At 42.3% G+C, this 13,177-nt stretch overlaps 1 protein-coding gene across 1 annotated transcript in view; it reads right to left on the minus strand.

The window, feature by feature from the left end:
- Positions 1 to 12,865, minus strand: part of UST (uronyl 2-sulfotransferase) — a 308,265-nt gene extending 295,400 nt beyond the window's left edge. The window contains exon 1 of the mRNA XM_050949786.1: positions 12,429 to 12,865. Coding sequence (XP_050805743.1) covers positions 12,429 to 12,690 — 262 coding nt within the window. The 5' untranslated portion in view covers positions 12,691 to 12,865. The remainder of the gene's footprint in view (positions 1 to 12,428) is intronic.
- Positions 12,866 to 13,177: the final 312 nt, after the last annotated feature.

Consider the following 13,177-nt stretch of genomic DNA (forward strand, 5'->3'; position numbering starts at 1 on the left):
TCCCATCTGTAAGATGGGAATAACAACACTTCCTTACCTCACAGGGTATTGTTAGCATAAACCCATGAAAGTTTTGAGGCTGTCTGCTACTACAGTAATGGGAGCAGTAGAAGGATCTAAGGAAGATTGGAAAAGCTGTCAATACATTCTAAACAGACACGGAATGAAACTAATATTAAACTAACCATTCTTCTCTTTGATACACACAACCATTCTAGGCAGCAATTAAATTGGCATACGTCATGTCAGTATCATACTGCAGCTACTTAGGAAAGCTAGAATTGTGAGGAACAGCTGAGAAACTGCAGTTGTTGCACTTGGACCTCTCAGGTGGCACTTCTCCCTGCACCATCTTTGGCACAGACCTCTCATTGGTAGGCCCAGGCCTCTAGTTAGTGTGTGTCTGCCAATTTTTTCATAGGTGCCCAGATGCTATGGAAAGTGTTCCACAGAACTGCCTAAAACAAAAACATATCATCCTATTACTTTTGGTCACAGACAGAAAAATGGAACAGAGAACTCACTTCTTCACTCCCAGTTTGTTTGGGGTTTTTTGGGGGGGTGAAGGAGGGCAGGGAAGAATGTAGGTTGAGCCAAGACAGTGTCACCCCCACCTGACTCTGCAGAAGCCTTTCTTTGTGCCTCAGCATGTTCCATACACACCTAGGCAAGGATAATAGGCAGAGTTTTGAGGATGCACCATTCACTGTCTCATCTCCTTTCAAGCCCACAAAGAGTTCTCAATGCTGTCTCAGAATCACATTATTACATTTTCAATGTCACCTTCAGCCCATGGTGGAGGAGGGGAAGGCTAGTTCAACTTGGGACCACTGCTGCACAGGTCATGAGGCACAAGGGAATAGACAGTAGAGTGGAATACGCCTTCTGATTATATAGTCCAAATACACTGTAGCGTCACTTGCTGAAGATTACTGCACTTACAAAACTTCACCAGCAACAAAACTAACTTAAAAAAAAAATCAGACAGCAGTTATAACTTAATAATTTCAGAACGGCGATCAAAAATAAGAGTTCAGTTGCAGAAAATAAAAGAGCTGTTGCCTTCTTTTACTCTTCTCAAAGAGTGAAATAATATCTATTTTTCCCCCCACTTCATAAGTATATCTTTATAATGCTTGAGCTATGGGAGTCAGGCTGGCACTGATTGTAAACACATCTAAAATGATTTCAGTCCAGAATAAAAGTTTTATAGTTCATTTTCTTATGTAAGCCTGCATACACCGATTTATGTGTATGTAGTGTAGTTGTTAACTCTGTTGGCTCTACTTAGCCCACGTCCAGACTAACCCGCGGCATCGGCGGGTTAAAATCGATTGCTGGGGGATCGATATATCGCGTCTAGTCTGGACGCGATGTATCGATCCCCGAGCAAGCTTACATCGATTCCGGAACTCCATCAACCCGAACGGAGTTCCGGAATCGACACGGAGAGCCGCGGACATCGATGCCGCGCCGTCTGGACGGGTGAGTACCTCGATTTTAGAAATTCGACTTCAGCTACGTTATTCACGTAGCTGAAGTTGCGTATCTAAAATCGATTTTAATACCCTAGTCTGGACGTGGCCTTAGAGGCTTTGTGTAACTCAGCTTTCTTCCCCCCCAGCAAGGAATGGCAGCGCAATAAGGATGGGCAGTGAGTTATCAAGAGATTTGAACCTAGGACTTTTGTCACTAAAAGCATAAGCCTCTTCCACCTAAGCTAAAGGAGTAATCTCCCCCAGCTGTCAACAGTAGAAGACCTACCTTTGTTTGCAGAACAGCCACTAGTGGGTCACAATAACACAGTTAACAGTGGATGAAAGTTTAGATAAAAACCAGAGGTTATAGATCACAGGCACCAACTTTTAGTTTTCCCCGGGGGTACTCCACTCCAAGACACCAACCCCACCCTGCACCTTCCCCCAAGGCCCTGCCCTGGCTCTGCCTATTCCTCCCTGTTCTGCCTCCTCCCCTGAGACTCCAGCCTCGTTCTGTCCCCCATACTCCAAGGTCTTGCTCGACCTCTTCCCATTCCTACTTTGCCCCCTTACTCAGCCATCTTGCTGCTCTCCATCTTCCCAGAGCCAAAAAACAGCTGGGATGCTCACTATTTTTCCAGCCCTGAAGCACCCACGGAGTCAGCGCCTATGGTCTAGATCAAGGGTAGGTAACCTATGTCACGCATGCCAAAGGCGGCACGCAAGCTAATTTTCAGTGGCACTCACACAACCCAGATCCTGGCCACCGGTCTGGGGGGCTCTGCATTTTAATTTAATTTTAAATGAAGCTTCTTAAGCATTTTAAAAACCTCATTTACTTTACATACAACAATAGTTTAGTTATATATTATAGACTTATAGACATTAAAATGTATTACTAACACCCAAAACCTTAAATTAGAGTGAACAAATGAAGACTCGGCACACCACTTCTGAAAGGCTGCTGATCCTTGTTCTAGATACTTTATAGAAAGTATCAAACCTGTTGGGCCTGAAAAATGGAGGTGAAGATCTGCAACAAGCACTCGTGTGATTTCCAGTACTTCCTGTGCTTAGTCAAACTAGAAACATTGGTCAGGACAGTCTCTTTTTTATTAATATTTATTATTTTATAATATCCTCTCAGCTGAAGCATTTCAACCTCTGATCCCAACTGGAGTCAGGAAACACAGAAATACGCAAGGAAGAAAAATGTCAAATGAGTATGAAAAATTAATATTGGGGAGGGAGGTTCAAATGTCAGTCTTGGTGTACTTTAAGTTTTTCTGCAAAAGTTGAAATTAGCTCTTATTTGGTTGACCTAGTTCACACATCCCTCAAATTTCCACGAACACCGAATCCCCCTGGAATGAGTCGTCCCTGTGGATGGATGGATAGATAGATAGATAAAAAAGGAAAAAAAAGTGTAGTTTCGTATGCAACAAATTATGACCACTGACTTCTCCCACCATACGCTCACATGCAAATTCTGAAATTAATTAAGTGCCCAGTTTCATTCAAAAACGTCAAACTAAAACTATGACTATGACTTTGACCAATCTGTGCAGTAGGAAAACCAAAAGGGATCTCACTTATCACATACTATGATTCAGCATATCAAGCAGACTTTGTTTTCCCCACAGAGCATCATGTATTGAAGCCTTTGTACTTAAACAGCTTCCCACTCTGGCAGTTTTAAATGTACATCATTCTTTCTGACACCATAAGTAAAGGCAAAAAATCCCAAACCAACATAAATTCAGATGAGAATATGAAAGTTAGTCCAGGGGCACTTTCCACCTGACACTTTCTTGCTTCATTTTGGCTTGCATATTCTTCAGCTACTGTTAGAGTGCCTGCCACTTATTGATAGAGGAAGAGAGGCTCAGAGCAACACTATAAACTGAGGTGGTTTTTTTATTGCATTACTAGTTTTGTAAGGGAAGTCTAAAAAACACCAACAGGAACAGAAGCTAGGTGACATCATTATGCCCTCAGATACACAAAATACCACTCGGTTTGCATAGGTCCATATCAGAGAACAGATTCAAGCCCCACGATTGGATTTCAGGGGTTATTTATATCAAACACTTGATTCAGTCAACTTGCTAAAAGTGATTATGTTGAAAGTTTACTATGCCAGCTTTAAAAAGGGTAAATACTTAGAGCACTGATTTTTGTGTTAATTTAACTCCAAGTCCCATCTTAAAACACAACCTGTGCCTTATCTGAAGGACCACTGCCATCTGCTTTGGGTAGGACCAGAATCCTGAGGTGACTATGACCCATACTACAAATATTTATGTATCTGTAAGCAGAGTCAGGATGAGCTCTACCCTGACATCTGGTGGTGAATTCTGGCGAGTGCAGAAAAGAATTTCAGAAGCTGATCGTGTTTGCATAGGCACACCCACTCCGCCTAGCACAGCCCATGGCAGCCTAAAATGGTTACTTTCACAGCTGTGGGATCCCCAACTTCTTTGTTATTGGGTAGGAGGAATAAAGTGTTGTCACCCTGATTATGTAAATGAGGAACTATGAAACGGTTTTATGACAGAGAGTCTCACCATCAACTAAGTAGCACTCGCTAGACAAGGGACATGGGTGCCAAAACCCAGTGAATTGAGAGAGGTTGGGGACGGGGATGGGTACCTGATGGCATGGGCCCCTTTTGGGGGCCTGGAACACCAATTGCATCTCCTCCTCTCTCCACTGTTCAAGAGCAGAGCTAATTTTGATTCCATTAGGAGTCCATCTAGAGGCTGCTGAGCTGAACTCACTTTGGGCCAATGGTGCACCAGCACTGGGGCTACCCTCCTACAAGCTGAAATCACTAAGAGAGCTAAACTTACTGAGCTGAGATCACTGAGTGCTGTGTTAACTAGTGGGGGAGTCTGAAGATCTGTCGCTAAGCAGCTGGCAGAGCGGAGCAGTTTGCAGCACGGTTGGAGCAGCCCACGGAACAGTGAGCGGAGCCAAACCAAACCAAGCTGAGCAGTTTGCGGGGACAGTTGGAGCGGCCCATGGAACAGCGAGCAGAGCGGAGTGGAGCAGTTTGCGGGGAAGGCTGGAGTGGCTCATGGGTCGGCTGGAGGAGTGACACAACTGGTGGAGTGGAGCCAGTCGTGGTAAAGGCAGGACAGTCGGCCCCAGCCTACATAAGGTTCCCCTTCACATCCTGTGTGCCCCCCGCCCTATTTCCACCCAGGCTGGGGGGCAGGGGTAAAACTCTGCAGATAAACTTTTGAACTCTGGGGTGGCACTGACCAGGGACAGAGACTTTTGGGTTGTTGGACTTTGGGGTGTTTGGACTTAAGACCCTAAGGGGAAAAGGACATTGCCAAAACTTACTTGGTGGGTCTCTTGCTCATGGTTTATGTTATGAATCCTGTTAGTGGTGTTTCCCCAATATGCCGCCACATTGTTTCCCTTCTTTATTAAAAGGATTTTGCTACACTCAGACTCTGTGCTTGCAAGAGGGGAAGTACTGCCTCCTAGAGGCGCCCGGAGGGCAGGTGGTATGTAATTGTCCCAGGTCACTGGGTGGGGGCTCGAGCCGGTTATGCACTGTGTTATTGAAACGGAACCCCTGGATACTGAACCCGGCCTTTGTTGCTGCCAACTCAGAGGGGCAGAAGGGTTACATATCTTACTTATATGGACCCCAGGGCTGTAGACTTGAGCACCTCACAATCTTTAATGCATTTATCTGCAAAACACTTCATCGAAGCAGCGAAGTGCTTCTATGTTCATTTTGTGGATGGGGAACTGAGACAGAGAGAACAAATAACTTGCCCAAGGTCACACAAGAAGTCTGTGGCCAAACAGGAAATCTGCCAAGTCCCAGGCTAGTGTCCTAACCATTAGGCAATCAGTCCTTTCCTATCATATAATCTGATACTAATGACAGAAGTCTCACTGAGTAGAATTCTGGAAAGAAAGTTAAACTGATTTGCACTTTGAGAAGAATAAATCCTTTCAAAATCACAGTTAAAAGGTCATTGATAGGAAATGTGGAGAAGTATACACAGCTGCATACATACTCAATACCTGTTCGTGGGTAGTGCTTTCCCAGTATATCTCCAAACAAACACCATTCAATACTCCAAACATAAAATGCTATTTTAGAATGCCATCAAAATATACACTCATGACCCCAATTATTGTTAGAACTGTAAAGCCAAGGTAACAGTTAAGTTACTATCTAAAAGAGAGCACTCTCCATAAAAATTGAAGTCACTCATGAAACAAATAAAGACACTCTACTTGTTCCTATTTTCTGTTTGCAAATGCCAAATGTAAAGTTGTAAATGTATCATATTATAATTTTAAGCTTTATTTCTACAAGTGGAGAATTTGTGAACAATGAGCAAGTAATTAATGTATGCAAAACAACATTCCTACACAGCCTTAAAAAAGAAGCTGTTTTTTTCCCCCTCAAAACTCATCTTAACTTTGAGAGGTTGGTAAAATGAATTAAATTTCAGACGCATTCTAGTTAAACAAAATACCTTCATGTTCTCAGCACAAAACAATGCCCAAGGAAGCAGAACGTAAATTAAGAAAAATATCAGGTACAGATTTTTTACTATGGATCTTTTTTTTTCCCCCAAGACTTTGTGCTAAAGTTCTTAGATTTTCAGATTCTACACACACAGGAATTAATGAATTTATGGTAATCTTTGTAATAAATCCTTAAAATCATTTTAAAAATCAAATCATTTCAAAACCACAAAAGAATTGCCATCCATTATGAGAGTGAAGAAAGTTCTTGAAATAGAAAAGAACACACACAGTTTTAATTCAATCTGTTCAGATTGTCTTGTTAACTACTTAGTAAAATCAACATTTCTACAAAGTTGGTTCAATTAAACACACAAACAAACCACACACACACCACACACAAACCTATATCCACAGTCAGTAGTGTGAGTTACACAAAAGCATAGTTCATCTGTACCTAAGATCTTTTCACTGATGCATTCATCTTTTTTTGTTAAAAAAAAAAAAAAAGCACTTAGAATCTCATTTTTCAATTACGTATCATTGTTCTGCTTCAATGTAAGAACAGAGCAGATAAACAAGCACATACATTTATTATACAGATAGCTCCTTAAAAGTAACTGTCAAACCAGTTAGTTTGTCCCCCTCATTTGAGGTCTCTTCCCAACATTTGGGTCTTGGAAGGTTGAAAGTTCTGGACAATAAATTAGACGTACACTTGTGATATGATCCAAAACAAAAAACAGGTAGGTTACATTTTTGCCATACCAACTCGGACACTGTCCCTTTAAAAAGAAAAAAGATGACTTTCTTCCCTCCTCTAACAAATAGATGACCATAACAGAGAAAAAGGATTGAGAAATATGTTCCCCCCGTCCATTAATGTCTATAATGAAGAATGGATGGGACTTTTATTGGTAGAATCTTAAAGGAACATGTCAACCTCAGTCTGAAAATAGTATACTTTCCATTAGAATAAAGAACATGTAATATTGCCACAGTAATGGAAAAGATTGAAAAAGTTGGAGAATTTTTTTTCCTCTACTTTATTTATTTTGTGCATTTCACAGCACTTTGTGTATAGTCACTTTTACCGTTTTACTAGATAGCATGTGAAAGACATACAAAAGGAAAAACTGTAAGGGGAAAGAAACATTTTTTTAAAGCTAGGAAGGATGACAGGCAGGTATAGTACAGATTGTCATTATTACTGAGACATTATTGAAACTAGGGTTGTCAAGCACTTAAATAAATTAACAAAATTAATCTCATGCTTAAAAAATTAATCGTGATTAATCGTGTGCTTAATCACGCTGTTAAATAATAGAATACTATTTATTTAAATATTTTTGGATATTTTCTACATTTTTCAAATATATTGATTTAAATTACAACACAACGTGTACAAATATTGTGCTATAAAAGCAATAGTATTTTTCAATTCACCTAATACAAGTACTGTAGTGCAAGCTCTATCATGAAAGTTGAACTTACAAATGTAGAATTGTGTGTAAAAATAACTGCATTCAAAAATAAAACAAAGTCCACTCAGTCCTACTTCTTGTTCAGTCAGATAAAAAGTTTGTTTACATTTGCAGGAGATAAGGCTGCCCTCTTCTTGTCTGTGTCACCTAAAAGTGAAAACAGGTGTTCACATGGCACTGTTGTAGCCATTGTCGCAAGGTATGTTACATGCCAGATATGTTAAAGATTCCTATGTCCCTTCATGCTTCAACCACCATCCCAAAGGACACGCATGTATGCTTATGATGGGTTCTGCTCGATAGCACTCCAAAACAGTGAAGATTCAATGCATTTTCATTATCTTCAGCTGCCACAAGCAGACTGCTGATTTTCTTTTTTGGTGGTTTGGGTTCTGTAGTCTCCACATAGCAGTGTTGCTCTTTTAAGACTTCTGAAAGCATGTTCCACACCTCATCCCCCTCAGATTTTGGAAGGCACTTCAGATTCTTAAACCTTGCATCAAGTGATGTATTTGTCTTTAGAAATCTCACATTGGTACCTTCTTTGCATTTTGTCAAATCTGTAGTGAAAGCATTCTTAAAACGAACATGTGCTGGGTCATCATCCAAGACTAGCTATTATAACATGAAATATATTGCAGAATGCGAGTAAAACAGAGCAGGAGACATACTATTCTTCCCCAAGGAGTTCAATCACAAATTTAATTAATGCATTCTTTTTTTAACGAGCGCCATCAGCATGGAAGCATGTCCTCTGGAATGGTGGCCGAAGCATGCAGGGGAATATGAATCTTTAGCATATCTGGGACGTAAATACCTTGCAATGCCAGCTACATAAGTGACATGCGAACACCTGTTCTCACTTTCAGGTGACATTGTAAACAAGAAGCCAGCAGCATTATCTCCCAGCAATTGGCTGAACAAGAAGTAGGACTGAGTGGACTTGTAGGACTTACTTTGTTTTTGAGTGCAGTTATGTAAATAAAAGTCTACATTTGTGAGTTGCACTTTCAAGATAACGAGACTGCATTAGGGTATTGTATGAGGCAAACTGAAAAATACTATTTTTTATTTTTACAGTGCAAATATTTGTAATAAATATAAACTGAGCATTGTACACTTTGTATTCCCTGTTGTAATGAAATCAATATATTTGAAAATGTACTAAAACATCCAAAATATTTAATACATTTCAATTGGTATTCCATTGTTTAACAGGGCGATTAAAACTGCGATTGATCGCGATTAATTTTTTAATCGCAATTAATCTTGAATCACATGCAATTAATCAGCCCTAATTAAAATATATTAAATGTTTTCAGTAAAGTACAAAAAGTAAAATTAAAAAAACATTGTCAAGAATTTTTAGTTAGAATTTTTCTTCTCCAATGTTTGTTCGCTTTTAGAGAAGTACGACATAGCTCTTCTTTTATCATCAACTATGTTCTTTTCAATTTGGCAAAAGACAGGTTTCCCCCCATCCCCAGGTGTTTTTATTTTAAAAATTTTAAATTTACAGAGTACACCCCTCCTGTTAAAATAGCATCAAACCCCAACAGCATGGCTCTACAAATATTATTAGACTGCGGCTGAAGAACCAGCTTTTAGAAATGGGAAGGCTGGGGATGGCAATAAAACCAAGTTTTAGCAGGCCCAACAATAATAGTGGCTATTTTAAATTTATGGTGGAATGAAAAGTGTGAGCAAGAGAGAATTTAGTGCTTGTTAAAAGGAGCTAGACTGGTCATCCTGGACACTTAAGTGCTCTGGTTAACCAGCCACAGGAGGTTCACAGAATCGGCAGCCTCCATAAGCAATCAGATCCTTGGTCTCTCCCTTGAGACTGCCAACAGGAATGCCAATTAGTGCCAACAGAGATAGCAGTTTCAGTAACATGATTAAAATTTGTGTACTGCAAACAATACTGAGCCCACAATAATACTTATTTCATATTGGCCATTAAACAGTTAATCCTATGGCAATAACAACCACTCGAAACAGCTAAGGTAGATATGATATTTCACATGCTATATGAACATTCTGTAGGCAATATGAATATTCCATAGGCAAACGCATGCAAAGGGGAACAATTTAACACAAAAATATTGCGGCTCCAAGGAAAAAGAGCCCAAGCACCTCCCCCAAAATTCACAGGACTAACCAGAAATTAGGAGATCTAATCTCCCCACCACTAGGGGATCCTCCTCACTCACATTAAGGAACTCTAGTTGATGCTCTCTAACTCTAAGTCCCCTCCTCCTCTTTGTCTATGGCAACATGACAGAATCAGCAATTACACTGCTCCACTGCTGTAGCTGTAAAGTCATGTCACACAAGTTGTGATTCACTATTTTTTTTACTTGAGTTTTATCCCAGTGGAGTCACACTGACATAAAACTGGAATCAGGCCTAGAATGTAAAACAGGAATTAATGCTAGCTTTCCAGTTTTCCCTTTTGAGTTGATTCAAGTATGGGGTTGACAGCTCCACATTCACCATGCTCTGCCCATTTTTTCCACATAGCCTTGCAAATATTTTGTAGAAGTGAAAAGATAGCTATGCAAAGAGGAACTATCACATATAGACACACTCTCCCTCAGGAAGACATCATCTTTTTTTCAAACATATTTTCTCCCCTCTGTGTACAGTTCAATCAAGGAAAGGAAAGCATATGGCCAAAAATGGCAAGAAATTTTGCCATAAAAAAGTTTAATGGCCACTGGCAAACTTAATATTTTTTTAAATAGGCAAATAAATAGCACATCTTGACATTTAAAAAAAATATGATTTGGTCAGGCCTAAGATCAAACAAAACCTGATCAGGTCCATTCCCAGCCTCTACTCTCCCATTTCTCTGAATACACACCTGCCTGCTGTCTCTTCAGTCTCACTTTCAGTTTCAATTTCTGGTAGGCTGTACTGCTTGCAAACACTCTTGCAGAGCCTGAGGAAAAGCTGCCCATGAGCTCCCCCCAGAGTAGTGCAACTGATCAAGAAAACAACACCACTATGCAAAACACTGTCAAATGCACCAAGTAAACAAATACAAAACCTAGAGAAACCCATGTTTATCGTCTGTTCCTTTTCTGTTCTAGTAGCTTTAGTTGTTTCCTGTAATAATGATTGGTACAACATATTCAGATTGGAAATGTAATTTGAAAATTGATTGTGTCCCTTTATCTTGATTTTGGGTGTGAGTAGTCCCATTGACATCACCAAGACCACATGAAATTGTTTGTGTGCCTACCTGCACAATCAAAGCCTTAGTGATGTTAAAATGTGGGCCTGAAAACATTTCTATTTTAAATTTATTCTCAAAGAGCAAAGTGTTACCTTTCTCATCAACTCTTGTATTTTAGTTTTAAAGTGAATATGGTCCTCCGGCGGTCAAATCAATGGCTCCCTCTACAATGCTTAGTTTATATGAATAATTCCAGACATCTTTAATAAGGGACAAAGATCAAATCAGCAACATACTAACAAGAGAAACACTTATGGTAAAAATCATTAATGTATTTTTTATACTTCATTCTTCACAAAAGTGTTTTAGACAAAGATCTACAAATCTCAACAATCCTTAAATAAGCTTGGCAATGTAACGGCCAAACTGCTAAGGAACATTACAATCAAGGATAAAAGAAGCTTTGAATCTAAAATCTCACTCAAAGTTCAGAAACAGACAAAACTATTCCATCATGAATAAACAGAATATTAAATTTATTCAGATACCTGTTCATTCCTGTCTCTTCTACAACGTAAAACAACTCCTAGTATTTCTGTACTACAAATATGAAAATACATGACTTGTTATGCCTGAACTTCCACATTTTATATCCTAAGGGCAATAACTGTAGTTTTCACTTGCAATTCCAAGTTCTAATCTAAATTAGTAGTGGAGCTGTAGATTTATAAACCCTTTCTCTGTACAAGTTTTAAAAGGCTAGACACTAGACCATCATAGGCCTTAATTTAGTTTAAGATTTTAGAAAACAGTCTCCAGTGCACTTTCCTATACTTTTTGCCAAAGCTCTACTTTCTCAGCAAGTTGGTTCTGATCATCCTTTTCCCTATTCCCTGCTTTTTAAACACATACTCATAGGTATTTACAAAAAGCACTCCTCACCAGTAGCACAGTTGTGTGTAAACCGAGCTTCTCATTTAGGAACTATACCAATACATCACTGCTTCTTATACAAACTCCGGGAAAAAACCCCACACATTTACTTCCTAAATTCTTCACAAAACTTCTTTTCCTTCCACTCATCAACCCAAACGTCTATTTTTCTAGGGAATCACCTCTTTAACTAAGGAAGCCAGAGGCTTAGCCTCACCCGCTGTGCTTCCCCTAGTCACAGTGTTGAGAGAGGTTCACATTCTTTGCGAGAAACATTCAGCCTGAATGAACACCATTAGGAAAACGGATTAGGAAGGTGCAGTCCTTGGACCTAAGGAAATCCGGGGTCAAGACACTCTCGAGAAAGGAGCCTCTCTTTTTTGAACGGTTGAACAAAAGTGAAAAATATCTTCGCAAGCTCGGATATTCAAGGACTAGAGAATTAAACTAGCCAGGCCTGGATCAGCATCGCAGCTCTGCACCACAGTGGACGCCGCTAGATTTTCAGCTGGGACCAATTTCTGATCCCTTGGGGCTCTGGCGAGCGACGAAGCCCTGCGCGAGCCAAGCCTGGCACAGCGTGTGCGCTGGGCCACTTGCTCCTTGCTCAGCCTGGCTCTCCGCGTGCACCCCCTGGGCTCGGCAGTGCCCCCCGATGCTTATCCGGCGGGCTGAGCGGCAGGGCATCCATCCTCCGCTGCCCCTACCGCCGCCACGGAGGGGATGCACGTCAAGGCAGCAGGAGCTGCAACAAGTCCCCGCGGTGAGAGGCGCTGAGCCTACCAGGCATGCGAGCTTCCCAGCCCTGGGGAGGGGGCTCCCCACGCAGCATTCGCCAGCCGCCCTTACCTAGATAGTGCCTCAGGTCCAGCAGAAAGTGCGGGGGTCCCCCGTTGAGCTGGTAGAAGAGGGAGCCCAAGCAGAAGAGCAGCAGGGCGGCCATGCAGAAGCCGTAGTCGCGGAGCGAGAGGAAAGGCAGCAGCGAGAGGGGCCGCCGCCTCCTCCAGGCACCCCCCTGCCCGGGCCCCCCTCCAGCTGAAGGGGCCACATGGGGCCGGGGCTCCTGGCAGCCCCTGCTGCTGTGCTGCTGCTGCTGCGGCTGCTGCTTCATCGTCCCCGCCGCCGCCCCCTGGTCACACAGCCCGCCGGGGACAGCGCATCCTCCATCCGCCCGCCCGGGGGGAAAGTTAGCGGGAGCTCAGGCGAGCTGCCCCCTCCCCATGGTCGGCTGCCCCGAGCCTGGCTCGCAGCGCGAGTCCCGGGCGCCGCCGCGGAGTTCGGCTAGGCGGAGGCGGAGGTCACCATCCTCCTACCCCCTTGCGGGGTCTTCTCTCCTCCTCCGCTCTCTCCTCGGTGTCAGGTTACAGCCCAGGCACCGCGGGCTGCCGGCTGCAACTCGCAGCGAACTTGTCTGCGCCTCCTCGCCCGCTCCTCGCCAGCCACCTTCTGCCGCTCTGCGCTGGCTTGCTCGCTCCCTCCTTCCCCAGCCGCTTCCGCACCAGCGACCCCTAGGGGCTGTGCCGCTCACTCCCGCTCGCTGAATAGCGCTGAGGGGTGGGGTGAGGCCAGGGCAATCCAGCTGCAATGAAGTTCCCACC

Source organism: Gopherus flavomarginatus, chromosome 4 (assembly GCF_025201925.1).
Source record: "Gopherus flavomarginatus isolate rGopFla2 chromosome 4, rGopFla2.mat.asm, whole genome shotgun sequence".
In the NCBI taxonomy this organism is placed as follows: Eukaryota; Metazoa; Chordata; order Testudines; family Testudinidae; genus Gopherus; species Gopherus flavomarginatus.